Here is a 21,396-nt window from a genome sequence, read left to right on the forward strand (position 1 = left end):
AACCTGCAACCTTGGTGTATCGGGACAACACTTCAACCATCTGAGCTACCCAGCCAGGGCTCCAATTTCTTTAATAAAGACAAAATATTAGAGGGGAAAAAAAGATGGTACTGAAAAATATCAAAAGTCAATGGTGGTGAGAGCATTTAAGATCTTGCTTACTAGCAATGTCATTAGTTTGGCTGAAATAAACTCATAAAAAAATTATTTTTTTTAAGTCAACAGTGGCTATCTCTGAGTAGTAAGATTTACAAATAATTTTAATTTCTTCTCTATTGTTTCCCATGTTTTATGAATCTAGAGTTGGCTGTGTTATTCATTTTATGTGGACAAAGAAAAATTTTAGAATATGATAGATTCACCTATTTCAAAATCAAAAGGCACAAAAATGTATGCAGTGAGAAGTGTCTCTCTAATCCCATTTTCTCTTTGAAGGCAACCAATATTACCTGTTACAAGATACAAGACTACCTGTATCTTCCCAGAGATATTTTATAAATACACATTACTTTTATAATCTGAAAAGAAAACTTACTTAAAACATAAACTATGGAACCCTGATCATATCAAGGTCAAAGTGAGTGTAAATCCACTCTCATTGATAAAGTATGATCAAATGAAAGTATATGTGATGCAAAAGACTTTATGAATTATAATAATCTTGCATGTTTACATATCCTTCATGAAAATACTTATAAAAGTACTGGAAAACTTGATACCTAAATTCTGTTGAAAGGTAAGATACTAATCCTTTTCACCAATTAATTTTTTTCTAAGATGTTTTACTCAAGATCTAAAGTTATTAACTAATACTTAGAGAAGAAAAGGAAAAACAGCCATTAAATAAAAGCCAAAAAATGTATTCCCACGTTTACTTCTGTTCATTTGTTTCTTATTTTCTTGAGAAGTGTCAAATATATAAAATGTATTTTGTTTTTTATCTCATACTTAACTATAAAGATCATTGATGAGATTTGAGCAATGAATGGATTTGACTCCTTGCTTAAAGACCAGTTATGAGTTAGATATAAATCGTGTTCCCTAAAGTCAGATTTTAGATATATATTTTATTATTTTTTTAAAAATTTACTTTATTGATTTTTTATAGAGAGGAAGGGAGAGGGATAGAGAGTTAGAAACATTAATGAGAGAGAAACATTGATCAGCTGCCTCCTGTACACCCCCTACTGGGGATGTGCAACCAAGGTACATGCCCTTGACTGGAACCGAACCTGGGACCTTTCAGTCCACATGCCAACGCTCTATCCACTGAGCCAAACTGGTTAGGGCTATATTTTATTCTTTATTATTGCCATTTTCAAGCTTAATAAAAAATATAATGAACCTGCATATACCCTATCACCCAGATTTAACAATTATGAACATTTTTCTGCTTTTGAAATCATATCATATTTTCAAAGTACTTAAAGTTCACAGATCTCTTTTTTTTCCGTTGCCTCTTAAATACTTTATTATTTATTTATTTGTTTACATTTTAAAAATTTTATTTACAGATCTCTTAATGATGCTGCACAGATTCATTATTTTCTCACCTCCCAACTTTTGGAGATTTTTTCCTGATAAATTCGGCTTTGTGGCCCAGTTTCTTCTTAGATGACCTAACAATTTTCCATTCTAATGTAATGTAATGTAATGTAATGTAATGTAATGTAATAGTACATGAAACAGTATTGAACCTGAGGTAGAGTCACCCACAGTAAATTGACCCAAGTACACTTTTCTGGCCTTGCCCATACAATTTTTCCTTAACCAGATATTATAGCAGGTCCAAAAAGTAGCAGACGATTGGACCTCATATCTCATTCATTATGAATGGACAGCCATTATGATGCTGTCCATTCAGGCTTGAAATTTGGGAGTCATCTTGGATTCATTTCTCTAACTTCTCACATCCAGCCAGTTGCCAAATTTTTCATGCATTCGTCTCCTTTATTTCCATTATTATCATCTAATTTAGACCCTTTTTACCTCACCCTGAACTACCTAATGTTCCTGTTCCCCAGTCCATTCACAGTGTGAAGCCAGATTAATCTTCCAATAAAATGGCTCAGATCATCTCTCTTCCTTGTAAAGTTTTTTTGTTGTCCTTTTTTATTCTTTGCTGAATTAAATATGAACATTTCACCCCCTCTCTTAGTCCTAAGACCTCTACAACATAGTCGTAACTCATTATTCTAGTCTTCTTCTTTACTTTTCTACTTACCAAGATCCTATATTTCAACCACATTAAATTCTTCCTGTTCCCTAAACATTCCTTGTGCTTTCCTGCTTTGACTCATGTTCCCACAGTGCTTACTTAGAATACCTTTATCTCTGCCTCTCAAATTTCTCTTCTTTCCCCATGGCTCATTCTCAGTACAGTCTTTTTCATAGTCTTTCCCAATCAGGAAATATGTTTCTCTTTTGAATTTCACATGTACTTATCTTTCAAGTTTTTTGCTACCTTTAATCATCTGTATTAACATCTTTAGGTGGTAGAGTGGGGTAATGGCAGGTAATATCTTTATCTTTGGGCCCCTTGAAGTGCCTCCTGTAATACACACGCTACCAGATGAGCAGTAAATGTTTATGAAATTAGAAGTTAAGCTATGTAGCCCTGGCCAATGTTACTCAGTGATTAGAATGTCGGCCCACCCACTGAAAGGTCTCAGGTTTGATTCCAATCAAGGGCATGTACCTGGATTTCAGGTTCATCCCCAGCCCAGTGGGGGGAAGGGTGTGCAGGAAACAACCAGTCAATGTGTTTCTCATGTCAGTGTTCCCCCCTCTCCTTTCCCCTTCCCTCCCTCACGCCCTCCTTCCCTCCCTTCCACTCTGTAAAAATCAATGGAAAAAATATCCTCGATGAGGATTAAAAAAAAAAAAGTTGAGCTGTGTAACCTATGGAATGGAGGTCTTCCTCCAGAATTTCTCCCAATTGTCAAATACGTTAGCAGTAGCTGGGCATATGAGGATAATCTCCATAGAATTCAGTTTCTCTCCTGGATCTACAGAGGATTGGCTCACTCTTGTACTCATCAATTTAATTTATAAAAATTGTGTGTCTTCGTTTTTTACATTATAAGAACATGTCTAACAGAGATCTCAAGTAAAAGAAGACCCTGTCACTTGACAGTTATTGATTGCTTGTTTATTCCTAAGTTTGTCACGGTCAGTTACTATTAGTTTAAAGATGTATTTGGCCTTTATCATGTGCTAACTAGAATAGTGGTGAAGAAAATGTCTCTTTCTATAAAAACCAAATTTCTTTTTCAGCATGTTTTTTATTTTGATGAAGTCTTTGGTGAGGCATGCACCAATCAGGATGTATATATGAAGACTACTCACCCACTCATTCAGCATATTTTCAATGGGTATGATAGTAATTTTTTGCTTCTCTTGCTTTTTATTTTCTATTTTCCATAAATCATATTTTAAAAAACAAATATGAGCTATGCTTTTTTGTTCCTTTGAATTAAACATTAATTTGTGTTTTGATCTTACAAATTTAAATTAATCTATTCTGAAAAATTTTGTGTCTCTATTTATAGAATTTACCAAGCATTTAGAAATTTTCAGCAAAATTTTCTTTTACACTGATGATATTGATTCTCTGTGCTTAGTGGAAAAATATAAGCTGACAACAATTTAATTTCATCAAAGTCCTCAGAATAAAAAGGTTTTAGTGGTCATAGTTAGTTTGAACTTTTTTTTTTTTAAATATATTTTATTGATTTTTCACAGAGAGGAAGGGAGAGGGATAGAGAGTTAGAAACATCGATGAGAGAGAAACATCGATCAGCTGCCTCTTGCATACCCCTGATTGGGGATGTGCCCGCAACCAAGGTACATGCCCTTGGCCAGAATCAAACCCGGGACCCTTCAGCCTGCAGGGCAATGCTCTATCCACTGGGCCAAACCGGTCAGGGCGTTAGTTTGAACTTTTGATACTAGGAGTTATATATTCTGGCTATTAATTTTTTCCTTGGATTAGGATAGGTAAGTGACTGTCAGTTATCTACCTTTCATAAATATATTTTTTTAAATTTGAAATAATTATTTACACTTAGTAAATATTAAGGTAGTAGGGGCTTCTGTTGTATATTTAAAATGTAGGCATGTTTGTCAAACAATCTGCTAGAGTCACAGATTTCAGAGTATTTTCACTTTTATTTTTTTTAAAAACTTTTACAATATTAAAAAAACTTGAAGTGTAATTTATATGCAGTAAGATACACAGATCTTAAGAAGTATTCAGGTTTGATGAGTTTTGGTAGTTGTATACATCCAACTAACCAATACCTGGAACAAGATACAGAATATTTCCACCACCCCAGAAAGTTTTATTGTGTCCCTTTTAGTTAATGCCACACCATCATCCTCAGATCTTATATAACCTCAGACCTGCTTTCTGTCACTAGAAATTAGTTTTTCTTGTTCTAGAATGTCATAGAAATAGAAATTTATGCCTGGTTTATTTTCCTTGACATAATGTATTTTTTGTATTAGTACATCTTGTTGCATGTACCCGTTGTTTTTACTGCTGGGTAATATTTCCTTCTATGAATATACCAAAATTTGTTTGTTTATTTTCCTGTTGGTTTACATTTGGGTTGTTTCCATTTTTTTTTACTATTATGAATAAAGCTGTATAGACATTTTTGTACAAGTCTTTTTATAGACATGTTTTCATTTATCTTGGATAAAAATCTAGAAATGGAATTGTTGGGTCATAGGGTAGGTGTATTTAAAAAAGGTCAAACAGGACCAGCTGGTGTGGTTCAGTGGTTGAGCATTAACATATGAACCAGGAGGTCACGGTTCGAATCTCTGTCAGAACACATGCCTGGGTTTCAGACTCAACCCCCAGTAGGGGGCACGCAGGAGGCAGCCAATCGATGATTCTCTCTCATCATTGATGTTTCTGTCTCTCCCTCTCTCTTCCTCTCTGAAATCAATAAAAATATTTTTTAATTTAAAAAAAAGTCAAACAGTTTTCCATGCATTACTTTATAGTCCCAGCAGCAATATATGAGAATTGCAGTTCTGCATTCTCACCATATTTGGCATTGTCAGCCTTTTTTATTTTAGCCAATCTAATTGGTATGGAATTGTATGTATCTTATTGTGTTTTTAATTTCCCTGTTGCCTAATAATATTAAGCATCTTTTCATGTGCTTATTGGTCATTTATATATCTTCATTTGTTTTTATTGTCTTTTTATTATTGTTTTGTAGAAGTCATTTAAATTTTTTATAATTATTTGTATGAGTAAGCTAAAAAAGTAAAATATCTTTCAGGTTCAGTTTCTTATGTACCAAATCAGTTTGAGAGAGTACGTTTTTAAAATAAGTTAGAATTTGAATGTTTGTGATATTACCAATAAAAAATAAGAGAGTTGCGCATGGTACAGATCTCAGAGTGATTTAGTTTGGTCCCGCAATACTCAGGTAATCTTAGCCTCCAACTCCTCTTAAAACTACCAATAAAAAATAAGAGAATTGCGCATGGTACAGATCTCAGAGTGATTTAGTACTACATAGTTTGGTCCCATAATACTCAGGTAATCTTAGCCTCCAACTCCTCTTAAAATATACTATGATTGGCGGGTGGTCTTTTAACTATCCTTTCCACCTCTTATTCTGTAGTTCTTTACACTCAAACAGAGTGTACACACACATCTTTCCACGTGCAAGGATAGTGATTCTCACTTAGAATCACAGGACAGCAGGGCTAGAAAGGATCTTAGAAATCAAGTAACCCAGCAATTTATTGCTAAAAGTGAAAACTTTGAGTTCTTCCTCAGATATTTTGCTTACATTGATTTCACCTCTGCCTAAACGTCTTTAATATTCATATGAATGGTCACTACCATCATATTGATCTTATGATCTATTGATTTGATTCTCTTATTTTTTTCACTAAATTTATCTTTCCAGATTAACACAAAATCATGTTCTCTGGGATTCTCTAAAGCAGCGGTCGCCAACCTTTCGGATCTCACGGCCCACCAGTGGTCCACGGACCACCGTTTGGCGACCGCTGCTCTAAAGCATCTAGCAGGAGTTCTTATTTCCTTATCTTCCAGAGTTGTCCTGTGGTCTTACTAGTTCCATAAAATATTCCTGTCAGAAAACTCATGTGCTGCTTTGAAAATTGTTTTTCCTCTTCCTGTGTTTTTATCATGTTAAGCCCTCCTCTCTTTAAAGGATTGTATGTTTATAGCTGAATTTTGCCAAATATTCTTTTTCAAGCTGACTTTTGTCATTAAAAATCTATGGGTAGATCAGTATTTCTCTCATATATTAGTAATACAAATTATTCTTCCCTCAGAGGCAATGCCACTTGCTTTGCATATGGACAGACAGGTGCTGGAAAGACCTACACCATGATAGGAACTCATCAGAACCCAGGACTGTATGCTCTGGCTGCGAAAGACATCTTCAGGCAACTAGAAGTGCCCCAGCCAAGAAGGCACCTCTTTGTGTGGATCAGCTTCTATGAAATCTACTGCGGACAGCTTTATGACCTCCTAAATAGAAGAAAAAGGTACTGGATATGAGTGGGAAACTGTGAATCTGTTCACTATTGTTTTCAGCCAGAGTCCACTGAATCATGGTATTTAATGACAGTGTTTGGTACATTAATGCCCTTTCATGAAATGAGAGTCTCCTGAATCAGATACATATTTTTTAAACTGTCAGTTTTGCTAGAGAAAGATGTAAATTAGCCTTTCATTAGTATTTTTTAAAGTGATCGATATCCTAATATTTACCCAAAGGTTATCCCTTTTATTTTGGTTTATGAAAAAGATCTAATTTCAGGAGGTCAGGAAATCAACATATATGTAAATCCCTTTTTATTCTTTTGACCTATTATTACACTAGAAGAACTATAATGTTTTCCACTTTCTCTTGTTTTTCCTCCTCAGTAATCTTAGGGTAAGCTTCATGATAGTTCTCCTAAGTCAGTAAAAAGAAAAGAAAATCTCTTTACTTCACATTAGACTTTTAACTCTTATAAAAACTGTTGCCCTTGCAACATAATAGTAACTTAGAAATGTATTCAGTAACTCTAATTTTAAATCCCTATTGTATTTTTATGGCCTAAAATTTTATTTACGTTGAAACAGATGACTGAGTAGGAGGCAACAAAATTGTGAAGGTATCTACTGGGGAAAAAAGAGGGAGAAAAGAAGTAGGGGAGATGAAGGGATAAAAGTTTGTCATAGCCGAGACCGGTTTGGCTCAGTGGATGGAGCGTCGAGGCAACAAAATTGTGAAGGTATCTACTGGGGAAAAAGAGGGAGAAAAGAAGTAGGAGAGATGAAGGGATAAAAGTTTATCATAACAGAATTAACCAGAAATGAGACCTGTTGGGAGTAGAGTAGCAACACCAAGTGGAAAGGAGTGAGTTGAGGCTGAACAGGGTAGAAGGCTGGGGAAACCAAATCAGTGAAATAGACTGGCCCCACAGCAAAGGTTTCCAGAAGGACATGAAAGTTCTGTGTGCTCCAGGCGAGTACTGGATGGGAGGGGAGGTGGAGGAGCTGCTCCAGTTCAGTAGGGAAATCATAACAAAATTAACCAGAAATGAGACATGTTGGGAGTAGAGTAGCAACACCAAGTGAAGAGGAGTGAATTGAGGCTGAACATGGTAGAAGGCTGGGAAACCAAATCAGTGAAATAGACTAGCCCCACAGCAAAGGTTTCCAGAAGGACATGAAAGTTCTGTGTGCTCCAGGCGAGTACTGGATGGGAGGGGAGGTGGAGGAGCTGCTCCAGTTCAGTAGGGAAAACACGATAGGATCAGCTCCCATTGTAGAGGGGCACTAGAGTATTGAGTAACATAACCAGAGAGGCCACTGAGTGGGTTTAGGCAAGCCATGGTCCTGTGGACTCTTCCAACAAAAAGGGACGGTATGCCACAATCAGAAAATGTATAGATTTTGGTGGTTCAGTTGTGCCAAATTAAGGAGGGTGCTGCTCTAGGGCTGCTTTGACAAAGAGTTGCCTTTCTTTTTTACCCTCTTTGTTTTGGTTTTAAAGCCTCAAGTTAGCTTAATCACAGCTTCTGTCCCAAGTCCCAGCAACCTTATTAGGGGCTCTTTCCAGTCAGAATGGCCACTTCCTCTAAATGATAGTTGGCATGAGAATAAAAGCCACTGTTGTGCTGTGTATGTGGTTCATTTGTTCGTGTGAAGAGACAGTCAGATTATTCAACCATTGTTGAATGGTTAACAGTGGAATGGTTAAATAGATTATGCTATTGTGTGATTCTTTAATGACCCAGGTATATTGCCCTGTATATTTGCATTCTTTGATTATAGCCAAGGGTCTGGGAATATGTTTAGTCCTGGGTTTAAGCTTCTCTAGGGCTCACCTAGACTTACTTTGCAAGTGTCTTGTGCTGTGGGGTTTTTTTGTGTGTGTTTTTGTTTGTTTTTGTATCTCTGGTTAATTGGCTAATATCTCTCTGTTTCCTCCCATTCTGGGACTTCTAACATGTCCTGGTCCACTGATGGCACCCTTTCTTGTTTGTTTAGAGCTTTTTAAATTTGTTCTGTTGTTGTTTTTTTAATAAAATATATTTTCTATACTAATAGTCGGGCTTTGATAAATGTAGATAAAAGTATATATGTTCAGTCCACCTCTTAAACTAGAAACTAGAGTTTAAGGAGCTTTAAATTAATTCTTAAAAATAGAGGACAAATTGTTTTTATACCCTTGCATAAAAAGTGATAGAATCTTGTTTATAGGATTTAAAAATCTAGCAGTATATATTTTAGGCTGTCCATTAGGAACCTTTCTGGGGTGAGCTCAGGGCATAGGGCCTGGGAAGTATGTTCAGGAATAACATGTTCTTGCCTCTGCAGGCTCTTCGCAAGAGAAGATAGCAAGCACGTGGTACAGATCGTGGGACTGCGAGAGGTTCAGGTGGATAGTGTGGAGCTCCTGTTAGAGGTAACTCCCCCTTCCTTCTTTACTACACCACTGTAGCAGCCTGAGTACAGGGGAAGAATTCATTTTGCTATCTAGCAAGTATGATGGACTCAGACTTAGTTAGGAAAATGGCAGTGGCAAGCACACCACTTCACATTTATAAAATGTTGAGTCCTCCTCTTAGAGGATCACTTCTTTCTCTAAGTTGGTTGTCTCAGTGCCATGGTAGTGGGAGGTAGGGCATGTGAGAGAACCTAATGCATGAGAGGATACTCTTGGGCAAGTTTCAAAGGCTGCTAATGAGTATTTCTCTGGTAGTGGGCTCTGGGAAAAGCTGCTAGAGAGAAATATTCTTATTTTAAATAAAAATTTTAATAGGTAATACTTTCACAGGGGCTCAAAATTCAAAAGGTACAATGAAAATATCCCTTCTATTGCCTTTTCCTGAGGCACCTAATTCAGTTTTAATGTTTTTGTATATCCTTCCAAAGGTATTTTAAAATCTTCTTTTATTAAAAGTTATCCTTTTATTATAACCAAAGTAACACTTGCTCATTATTACATCTAAACATTAAAAAATATGTAAAATAGAAAAATAAAGTCTCCTTTAACTTACTGTACTTTCTCCACTGAGATATCCACTGTTAATATTAGAATATTTAGATTTTTTTTTTCTATTCTGGAATTTTATTAACTTATGTACATGTATTTCTGGTGAATCTTCCTTTAAGGAAGTAGTCTTCAACTTGGCTTTACATTAGATCATCAGGGGGATTTTTTTTCCTTACTTAAAAAAAATTGTTTAACCTTTTTTATTGTGGAAAAAGCACTATACAGAAAAGTGCATAAAACCTATATGTGTACAGTATAAAGAAACAAGTACCCTCATAATCAACTACTCACATTAAGAAATAGAACATTGCAGCACCCACAAGAACCCAATCATACTCCCCTATCTTCCTAACTTTTATGCTAATCACTTTCTTGTTCTTCGTTAGTTTTACTGACTATTATCCATAGATAAACTTAGTTTTCACCTGTTTTTTTAAATTTGTATGAATAAAATCACATCTTTTGTGTCTTACTTCTTTTGCTCAACATTATGCTTTTGAGATCCATCTATGTTTTTGCATATGGCTGTAGTTCATTTTTTTTTGCAGTTAGAACTCCATCATATGAATGTAGCATAATCTATTTAACCATTCCACTGTTAATGAATAATTGGGGTTGTTTCTACCTGGGTCTCTTCTGAGCAATGAGTCTGTCAGTGTTCTTATACATATATTTCAGCATACGAGTTCTCTAGGTTATGTTGTGAAATGCACATCTTCCACTTCACTACATGATGCCAACTGCTTTCCAACACAGAGTACACACTCCCACAAGCTGTATATGAGCAAACCCATTGCTCTTCATCCTCACCAACACTTTCTTTGATTTTTGAATTTTTGCCTGTTTGAAAATGTTTAATTATATATTTAATTTGCATTTCACTGATTAAGAAGGAAATTGAAGAGCTTTTACTATTTTTAACTTATCTTTTTAATTTCCTCTTTTGGGAATGCCAGTTTGGATTTTTTTCCTCATTTTTGGGTTGTCTGTCTTTTATTGATTTGTATATTCTGGATATGAGTCTTTTGTCAGTGTTGTATGTCATAAGCATGTTGTCTTGTTCTGTGGCTTGTCTTTCTAGTTATATAATGTCTTCTAATTTTGCTTGAGTCCGTGTAAGGCCAGTTAAATCAGGATTTCTCAAGGGTGAGGCCCAGATGTGGGTATTAGTATTTTAAATTGAAATATAGTTCACATACCATAAAACTCACCTTTTAAAAGTGTATGCTTCAGTGGCTTTTTAATATAATTTTCTTATTAAGATACTAGAGGCCCAGTGCACAAAATTTGGGCACTGGAGGGGGGTGTCCCTTAGCCCAGCCTGCACCCTCTCACAATCCAGGACCCCTCGCTCATTACTCTTCGGCTCACTGCTCCTTGGAGCTGCCACGAAGGTGGGAGAGGCTCCCGCCACCGCTGCTCCGCTCTCCAGCCGTGAGCCTGGCTTCTGGCTGAGCAGCGCTCCCCCTGTGGGAGTGCACTGACCACCAGGGGGCAGCTCCTGCATTGAGCATCTGCCCCCTGGTGGTCAGTGCGCATCATAGCAACTGGTCATTCTGCCATTCCGTCGATTTGCTTATTAGCCTTTTATTATATAGGATTGATTTCAGAGAGAGGGCATGTACCTTGGTTGCGGGCACATCCCCAGTAGGGATTGTGCAGGAGGCAGCTGACTCTCTATCCCTCTCCCTTCCTCTCTGTAAAAAATCAATAAAATATATATTTTTAAAAATAGCTAAAATGGTAAATTTTATTGGTGCATATTAATTTTATGTCTAAGGATTTTTAGGTAAGAAAAAAAACACTGTGGCAATTTGGTCATATACATCAAAGGTTTAAAAATATACATACTTTTGCCCTGGCTGATGTGGATCAGTTGGTTGGAACATTATCCTGTGAACCGAAGGGTTGTGGGTTTGATTTCCAGTCAGGGCACATGCATGTGGTTCAGTTCCTGGTTGGGATGCATGTGGGAGGCAGCTGATTGTTTCTCTCTCTCCCTCTCTCTTCTTCTCTCTCTAAAGTCAATAAAAACATATCCTCGGGTGAGGATTAAAAAAAGAAAAAAGAAATACACATACTTTTATATTTATAAATTTTATCACTAAGTACTTATCCTAATGTAGTAATAAAAGATAAAAATGTATTTATGGACAAAAAATTCTTTGGAAAGATTTTACTAGTGTGTACTTCTACTGTCAGGCTAGTGGTGTTTCATCCACCTTACTACATGTCCAACCATCTCACTTAATTTTATATCCAACAAGCTTGGTTTAGAGCAGGGGTGGGCAAACTTTTTGACTTGAGGGCCACAATGGGTTCTTAAACTGGACCGGAGGGCCAGAACAAAAGCATGGATGGAGTGTTTGTGTGAACTAATATAAATTCAAAGTAAACATCATTACATAAAAGGGTACGGTCTTTTTTTTTTTTTAGTTTTATTCATTTCAAACAGGCCGGATCCGGCCCACGGGCCGTAGTTTGCCCACGGCTGGTTTAGAGTCAGGGAGAAGGCTGGAAGGACAGACTGGGTACTTGACAATATTCACCTTTAGAACAGCTTCACAATATACCCCTCCACAGACTTGGATGCATGAAATGGGAGGGTGGCCCGCCAATGATATGTCTTTTTCTAATAGTTTCTTTTTCCTGGGACAAATAGGCAAATTTGTTTAAGGAATGCGGCCTCATACTTGTGTGATTATTAGATTTCTGAGTCCTGGGATCCAAAATCTCAGGCTAGCATCTGAGTGTGGCTGTTTTAGAGGGCCACCTAAGAGCCAAGAGCCCCTTGGATTGCAAAGGCAGGCACAGAACAGAAGTGTGTGGGATGTGTTGAATAGGCTCCCCTGAGGCTGTGACCATTCTTACCTGTCTAGAACTCCCTCCACTGTGGAGTCCTAAGGAAATTGTTTCTCATATACCTGTTCCCTTGGCCCCACTTTCCCCAGCCATTTGTTCTTTTGCCCCAGAGTTTCACGAGATTTGGTCCTCATGATGTATTTGTCCCTGGAGATTAGACCAATTCAGTGGAAAAGGTGAAAAAATCAAGAGGAAGTCCCCTTTCCTTTGCTATGGTGTCATATCACACTCTTCACCCTGGAAGAGTATATGGCACTGCTCTATCCTATGGTATGTTTCCTGAGAAAAGCAGAAAGAATTTTCTTGTTAGTCAACATATTATTGCCATCGATACACTCCATCGGTAGTACATACGAAGTTGTACAAGAAGGAAGCCCAGCTGAGATCAAAATGGAAAGTTGGTATAAATTATGAATATCTGACACAGTTACCCTCATAAACATTTATTGCCTCGAAACAACAGCACTTGCAAACTCAGATGTCACACTTTCACTGTCTCTCGGGTGTCATACTAACTCAAGTATCACCCATGTGTTTGCTCAGGTATCACGCTTAGGTATCGTCTTCAAGTGTTATCCTCAGAGATCACCCTCGGGCTCGCTCAGATATGGCCACCTGCTACCTGTCTCACAACTGGCAGCTTTATTTTATTTTATTTTTTATCATTTCCTTGGCTATGATTGGTAGCAGAGGCCACATAGCAAGAGCTTCCCCTAGATGAGCCTCAGTTGTATATAATTGCCTATCTTACTGAAGTACTATAGGCCTTCTTTGATATTCATGCAGGAAACTTAGTGATTAAATCCTTATAACCAGTCAGAGCTGGGTCCCAGTGCCGTGTATCCTTGAGCATACCTTTACTTTCCTGAACCTGAAATATATGGATGATAGTAGATGACTGGGTCTAGTAATAGACAAGGAAATTAGATAACATACATAAAATGCTTACTGTGATGCTAGCTCAATTTGTCATATCTATTGTTCTTATGAATAAATCACTGAATGTTTCCAGTACCACAGAATTCAGCAGTTGCCTCTATTTTTTATTGTAGCAGGTCCCCATTTCACTACTCACACAACATGCTTTGTTTAAAGGACCTAGATTTAGAAACTTGCACCATAGACTTTAGTTACTACAAATACTTTCTTCAGAAGAAAGAATTTTAGAAGGGGGGAGGAAAGGGAATCTAGTGTTTTTTAAAGTGATCGCATTAATTTTGCTCTACTCCTGAACTTTTTTAAAATATATTTTTATTGATTTCAGAGAGGAAGGGAGAGGGAGAGAAAGATAGAAACATCAATGATGAGAGAGAATCATTGATCAGCTGCCTCCTGCACACCCCGCTACTGGAGATCGAACCCACAACCTAGGCATATGCCCTTGACTGGAATCGAACCCAGAACCCTTCAATCCGAAGGCCAAACCACTGAGCCAAACCAATGAGGGCTACTCCTAGACTTTTAAAAAAAATTTGTTTTTATTAATTTTAGAAAGAGAGGAAGTGAGAGGGAGAAACATCAATGTAAGATAAATATTGATCACTTGCCTCCTGCATGCCCCCTATGGGGGATCAAGCCTGCAACCAGAGCATGTGCCCCCACCCAGAATCAAACCAGCAACCTTTTGTGTGTGTGTGCGCGTGTGCGCACATGTGCATGAAACAACCAACTGAGCCACACTGGCCCGGGATACTCCTAGACTTTTATTTCCTCCAAGTAAATTGTCCTTTTTTCCCCCTCTTTCTCCCTCCCTCACTTCTTCCTTTCCTTCCTTTTTCTTTTTGCTTTCTTTTTTTAAAATATATTTTTATTGATTTCAGAAAGGAAGGGCGAGATAGAAACATCAATGATGAGAGAGACTCATCGATCAGCTGCCACTGGGGATCAAGCCTGCAACCCAGGCATGTGCCCTGACTGGGAATCGAACAGTGACCTCCTGGTTCACAGGTCAACGCTCAACCATTGAGCCACGCAGGCTAGGCTTTCTTTTCCTTTCTTCTACTGGGGAGCCCATGGAATCTCATGTTGATCTATAAAACTCTATTCCCCATGAAACTGATTTACATTTGTGAAAATAGTTTAAGTTTTGGAAGTTTACATGGAGATGTTAGTTCTTTAGTATCTTTTTTAAAATTAATATTCATTGAAAACTTACTATGTACCAATCATGGTACTAAGTGCTTTACATGTATTATCTTTTTAATTCTCATAAGTAACCTATGAGATTACCATTTTTATAGATAAGAAACTGAGACCCTAAAAAGTTAAGTGATTTTGCAAGTGTTCATACATTGCAAAAGTTCACACAACCATGTGCCAGAGCTGGCATGTGAACCCAGATAGTCTAACTTAAGATTTCAATCTCTTAACTACTACACTTGAGTTGTATGTCATTTACAAAAGTTTGTCTGGTGATCTTCACATACTGCCTCATTTTTTACTCCTGAGCTCAGCTGCTTTATTCCACAGTTTCTGAAAGTTATGATGATTTCAAGCTATTACTGAAGGTGAGGAAACTGGACCAAGGACCAGAAATTCCTTCATGCCTTCCCTAAAAGGCATTTAGTCAGGAAAGGTTGCCTCAACATGTTAGGTTTTCTCACGGGTACCTAGTACCTCATGGTAGACAAAGTGCAGTGACAAGCCAAGTACAAAACTCTATGATAGAACCCAGAAGCCAGCCTTTCTTGACTCCTCTGGGGTGAATTTCACCACAGAGCTATCCTTTCCCCTTCCTGCCAGTATCCACAGTTCCTGACCAGGTGTAGCCTTGATGCCTCTCAGAGTTCTCACTAGGTCCCAGCAGAAGTATCATCATTACCCATATGAGGCAGAGGGCACCTGGCTTCTATCCCTAGACTATATTCTACCAATGTGACCTTGGATAAGTCACTTAACTTCTCTGTGATCCCTCCCTTATCTATCAAGCATATTGCTCACACAAATGTGGAGATTTAAAGGATCTCTCTTGTCTCTCTCGTGGTGTTTGTAAAAGACAAAACAGTGAGAACCCTGAAACTCTAGGAGGAAATGAACCAGAATCTTGTTAACTCTGGGATTATGGGCGGTATATGTTTTCTTCTGTGTTTGCTTAGTTTTCCACAGGAGGCATGTCTTAATTTTTTAATGGAAAAAAAAAACACACAATACAAATCTAAGATGATCCATCATCATTGTATTGTTACAGTCTATGTAAGCATGAAGTCAGAGCGATAGGGAGAGGCTAGGATGAAGAAGTGCATTTAAGCTGGGTGGTTTGGGAACAGATAGGCCATAAGTGAACTAGCCAACATCCAGTACTTTTTTTTTTTGGCACTTACCACACTCAGTGTAAGGGATTACTGCTCTAACTTTTCTGATTTCTGATTAACAGCAACTTGCTATCCATGTAGTTGATAATCTAGTTTTATAAATTAACAGGTTCTTCTCATCACAGAAGGATTTATCAGATAGTCCCTTTAAACTTTTAGGAAACTGTTTACAAAATTAGTACATTCACAGTATGACTGTAAATTTCATTCTAAAATATAATTCTAAATCTCACACACAGTTAATCTTTAAAAACATTAACTATTGCTCAGACCATTGAGGAACTTAGTTAAAATTTTTAAATGCATAAGCGCCTGCTTGTTAAGATATTTTTGGCCTATTGTGGAAGTTTGATTGTTAACTTTTGGACTCTTAATTTGGAAACTGTAGCTATATTCAGTATGATATAAATTAAAATTATGAAAGATTGAGAAAAAATGAGATAGGACTTTCTTACCTTTAATGTACTGTAGTATAAATAAATTTATTGCCAGTGCCCTAGTGTAGTAGAAACCACATGGGCTTTGGAGTCATACATACTGAATGTGGAATTTGGTTCTGCCACACAACAGCTGTTTGTGAGGAAATCAACCTCTGAGTTTATTCCTCAACTGTAAACTGGGTCTAATAATACTCACCTCACATTAGGCTGTTGTGAGGATTCTATCAAATAGTATATTTAAAGTTTTTCACCTTTTGAATCTCAGAAATTAATACTCCTTCCCCTGTCCAAAATAAGGGCAGCATATTCATATATGGCTGTGTTTTCAATGGCTAGAGGCCAATCCTGAGGATTTCCCCATTCCCTGTGGCCAGAGGCTCCTAGGTTAGTCTTTATTCCTGACTGGGGGGTCATTGGTCTCAAGGGAAATCATGGGCTCATGGCAAGTGCAATAACTCATCAAGTCCATGTTCCCACACATCAAGCCTGACCCCCTTTATGACTACATACTGGTGAAACAGGTGGATATGGTCATTCAGTCCATGATGCACATTTCTGTCCTTTGCTTCAATTACTAAAATAGATGGGAATTATGGGACCTTGCTTTGGAACCAAATTATGCCCTAGGGATTTTTGTCAGGCAAAATCCATCAAAGATATTAAAATATATATGAGATCAAGAGCTTTCAAGCTATTGAATGTTCTCCCCAAGATTAGTATTCCATGTTATTTTCATTGCTGTTGGGTACTTACTCTGCATGATTTAGTGTTTGGGTCCCTTTCAACATGAAGGGGGGAAAACTGCAGTGTACTGACAAAGTTAGATGTCTGGTCTCTTGCATTCAGCCCACTCTTGGGAGCCAGAGGGCTTTGTTTACTCCTTGGGGAAGTCACTCTATGGACTTTATTTTTTAGGTGATTCTGAAGGGCAGCAAGGAGCGCAGCACTGGGGCCACTGGAGTTAATGCAGACTCCTCCCGCTCTCATGCTATCATCCAAATTCAGATTAAAGATTCAGCCAAGAGAACATTTGGCAGGTGAGCTGGAAATATTCAGGAATTGCATTGTCTGCCTTTTCCTAATGTGACTTTGAAATATGTGTTATCAACAACGGGACACCATGCCACCACAGAGTTCTTTATTTCAAGGCTAGAGTAGAGTTGTTAGCCCTGAAATAAATCATTATACTGAAGTGCCATCAGTTGATTAATCATGAAGTAATGGCCTATTGTTGGTCAACCCTAAGTTATTAAAAGGAACATTGATTGCTTCTAACGTGAAGCACGGTATCAGCAGAGGAATAGCAGAGAATGCATCTCAGAGAGCTTACAGGCGAAAAAAGAAAAAGGAAAATTAATCCATCCTTCTTGAAAGAAACCATAAGACAATTGGGTACATTCATTGCTTCTCTGGTGCTATCTTAGCAAACTCTGCCACACTGATGGGTGAGCCTCTCTCACCTCTGAGTAATGAGTCTTTTTTTTTCCTTTCTTCCTTCCTCTTTTTTTTTTTTTGGCTGGAAAGCAGCCCACAAAAGTTTCTGTTTAATTATCTAAGTGGTCCCCTAAGTGATTTACATTGTGGTCATTTAGCCTTATGGGAAGAATGTTTTATTAATTTCAATCATACTTTCTCAGGAATGATTAAAACCAATGAAAGTGTCGGGTTGAACAGTGCCAGCAGCAGCAGACAGATCAGAATCTTGCAATACTTTTGGAAAGCTGACAGTAATGTGTGTTTTTTCCTGAGTATGGGCCAGTGTTAATTTCTTCCGGCTGTCACAAAATGCTGACTGATACAAAAATAAAGCAAAGCTCCAAAGAAATCATCCCTGCTGTGTCTTTTCTCTAGGATCTCTTTCATTGACTTGGCTGGCAGTGAAAGAGCAGCAGATGCCAGAGACTCAGATAGACAGACAAAGATGGAAGGCGCAGAAATTAACCAGAGTCTTCTGGCTGTAAGTTGTTCTAAAGCTTTCATCTAAAAATCCTTCTTGAGAGATTTTTCCATTCTTTACATGCAGCCAGAGTGGGTGAGGGTGGGATGGAATCAACAGAGCAAGGGCATGCTTTTATCTGGCAGTGAATTCCAAGAATGGAAATGGAGGCTGCCCAATCAGATCCTCAGCAATTCTAGGCAACTCTTCCCTATTCTCTCTGTCTTCTCTTCCTCTGGTCACTCCCTGCCAATTAGGAATAGAGAAGTATTTCTGAAATTACTGAATGATTAACTTAGGTAAGCTTTCTCCCTCTCATCAGGTTTTAAAATTACATTAATTTTGCAAACATACAAAACTAGAACAAATAGTATAATGATCTCCCAAATACTTGTCACCCAGCTTCAACATGTGAAAAATCTACCCAATACCTTTCCTTTCCCTAGTTGAATTATTTTAAATGAAGTCCTGTCATCATGTTATTTTTCCACAAATATTGTATTATGAGATAATATTTTTAATATAATTATACCAGTATCATACCTACAGAAATAATTGTTTAATGTTATCTATTATCCATTATATTAAGTAGTATAGTTTCTTCAGTTACCCCATAAATGTCTTTTTTTAGTTTGTTTGTTCAAATCAATATGAAAACAAGATCCTTTGGTTGATATGTCTCTTTTATTTCATTATCAGTTCTCTTTCTCTCTCTCCCTCTTTTTATATCAATATATTCATTTAAGAAAACTAGGTCATTATCCTACAAGATTTCCTACAGTCTGGATTAGGCTGACTGCATCTCCATGTGGATGTGTAACATAGTACTATATCCTTTATCATTTCTATAAAGTGGTTAAGATCTATATTTGTGCTGTTCACTATGTAGCCACTAAGTTACATGTGGCCATTGAGCACTTCAAATGTGAGTCTGAATTGAGATATACTCAGTGTAGAATACACACTAGATTTTGAAGCATATAAAATAGCTCTATTTTTTTCATGTTGATTACATGTTGAAATATTTTTGGATGAATTAGATTAAAACACATAATTAAATTATGTATTTAATATATTTAAAATATATTAATGTGGATATTAGAAATTTAAAATAACATATGGTTTATATTTGTAGCTCACATTTCTCTTGTGAAAGTGCTGAACTAGAGGATTGATCAGATTTAGGTTTTGTATTTTTTTGGCAGGAATAATTCATGGGTCATTCTTAGACTTCCTATAGGAACACATCAAGAGGTACAGAATGTCTAGTTGTTTCTTTTTGTGATTTTAAGAATTAAGAAAGATTCAAGTATTGTCAGCCTAATTCCTCCATTATAAAATTTACCATCAGCCTTTTTAACCTAATAGCTTTAGAGCCATTGATGTTCATCACATATATCCATTGTTTCAGTAGGGATTACAAAATGGTGATATTCTAATTCTAGTATTCCTTCTGTATTTATTAGCTGGAAAGAACTTTTCCTCAGCTATCTGATTATCCTGAAATATAGTTCATACAGTGGAGGCAAGATAAATGCTAGATTTTTTGCCTTTATTCACCAGTTTTCAGAATGAGTTGGTATCCTGGGAACCTAAACATGACCAATGAGTTTGTTTTCGTTTACTTTTTTGTTGGTTTTTGTATTACTATAAACTCATCATAATCATTATTCTTTTGCTGCTTAAATTGTGTATCTTTGGCTAGTGGGAGCCTTTTCAAGTATGTTTCTGTGTTTCTTTGACCCAACCCTACTAGTCCCTGATAGCTTCTTGGCTTTCTGTTCTAAGCTCATCTTGTACATTTCCTTCCCCAGGTTTGAATCAGCCATTTATTCGTCAAGCCCAGTGTTTTAGAAAGAAATGGTATTTAGAGACTATTTAGGGGTGCTTACTACCATTGGGTTAGTCCTTGCTTCCAGATCTTTTTAAAAAGATGGACACAGCTAAGAAATAGATTATCTTTTTGAAAGATAAAAATATATCAGGGATTATAGGGTTTTCCCAAAACACTAATTTGAAAGAATATATACACCCCTATGTTCATTATAGCATTATTTATAATATAGCTAAGATATGGAAGCAACCCCAAGTGTCCATCCATAGGTGAGTGTTTAAAAAAGGTCATGGTAGCCTTAACCGGTTTGGCTCAGTGGATAGAGCGTCGGCCTGTGGACTCAAGGGTCCCAGGTTCGATTCCGGTTAAGGGCATGTACCTTGGTTGCGGGCACATACCCAGTAGGGAATGTGCAGGAGGCAGCTGTTCGATGTTTCTCTCTCATCGATGTTTCTAACTCTCTATCCCTCTCCCTTCCTCTCTGTAAAAAATCAATAAAAATATATATAAAATAAAATAAAAAAGGTCATGGTACATATATACAATGGAATATTACTCAGCCATAAAAAGGATGAAATCTTACCATTTGTGACAGCCTGAACAAATCTAGAGGATATTATGCTAAGCAAAACAAGCAAAATTGAAACAGACTCACAGATACAGAAAACAGACTGATGGTTGCCAGAGGGGAGGACTAAGTGAAAAAGGTGAAGGGATTAAGAAGTACAAATTGGTAGTTTAAAAATATTTAGAGGGATATAAAGTACAGCATAGGGAATATAGTCAATGATATTGTAATAACTATGTATGGTGCCAGGTGGGTACTGGAAATATCAAGGAGGACACTTTGTAAAGTATATGATTGTCTGTTATGCTGTATACATGAAACTAATATAAAGTAATATTGAATGTAAATTTCACTTGGAAAAAAGTTAAATAACTATATTGAGGTTAAGTAGCAATAAACAAGATTATAGAGTTTTCGCTTAATGTTTTGAATTTGTATTTCTTTAACTTTTCTATTATGCTAGAATTCTTAAATTCTAAAACATTAATTAGTGTATTTGTTCTACTTCAATATATATGTATTTCAAAATAATGCTGTTATCACTCAAAATATGATTATTGAATTCAGATTAAGACTTCTTTGCAGTTTCCTTTTTATCCGTAGGTTGTATCCCACTGGGATATATAATCATAATATTGTGTTGGGAAGTCACTTGGAGTAATTCTTCTCTATGTGTTTAAGCTTATCAGTTTCATATTCAGTTAAAGTAGAAATTGTAAAACAAGCCGCGTTCAGAGAAGTCTAGTGTCCACCCCTGTCCCCTCAGCTCTTATTTTCCTCCTTTTTTATAATTATTTATATATACTAGAGGCCCGGTGCATGAATTCATGCACCAGTGGGGTCCCAAGGCCTGGCCTGCAGGATCGGGCTGAAACCGGCTCTCCAACATCC

General features: G+C 37.0%; 1 protein-coding gene across 1 annotated transcript in view; it reads left to right on the plus strand.

Annotated features, from left to right (window-relative positions):
• The window catches only part of KIF24 (kinesin family member 24), a 48,696-nt gene that overhangs the window by 11,288 nt on the left and 16,012 nt on the right, over positions 1-21,396 (plus strand). Inside the window, exons 3-7 of the mRNA XM_005859527.2 lie at positions 3,277-3,374; positions 6,334-6,549; positions 8,876-8,963; positions 17,083-17,204; positions 18,019-18,124. Of these exons, the coding sequence (XP_005859589.1) occupies positions 3,277-3,374; positions 6,334-6,549; positions 8,876-8,963; positions 17,083-17,204; positions 18,019-18,124 (630 nt within the window). The remainder of the gene's footprint in view (positions 1-3,276; positions 3,375-6,333; positions 6,550-8,875; positions 8,964-17,082; positions 17,205-18,018; positions 18,125-21,396) is intronic.

This window comes from Myotis brandtii, unplaced genomic scaffold (assembly GCF_000412655.1).
Source record: "Myotis brandtii unplaced genomic scaffold, ASM41265v1 scaffold1270, whole genome shotgun sequence".
Classification (NCBI taxonomy): Eukaryota; Metazoa; Chordata; class Mammalia; order Chiroptera; family Vespertilionidae; genus Myotis; species Myotis brandtii.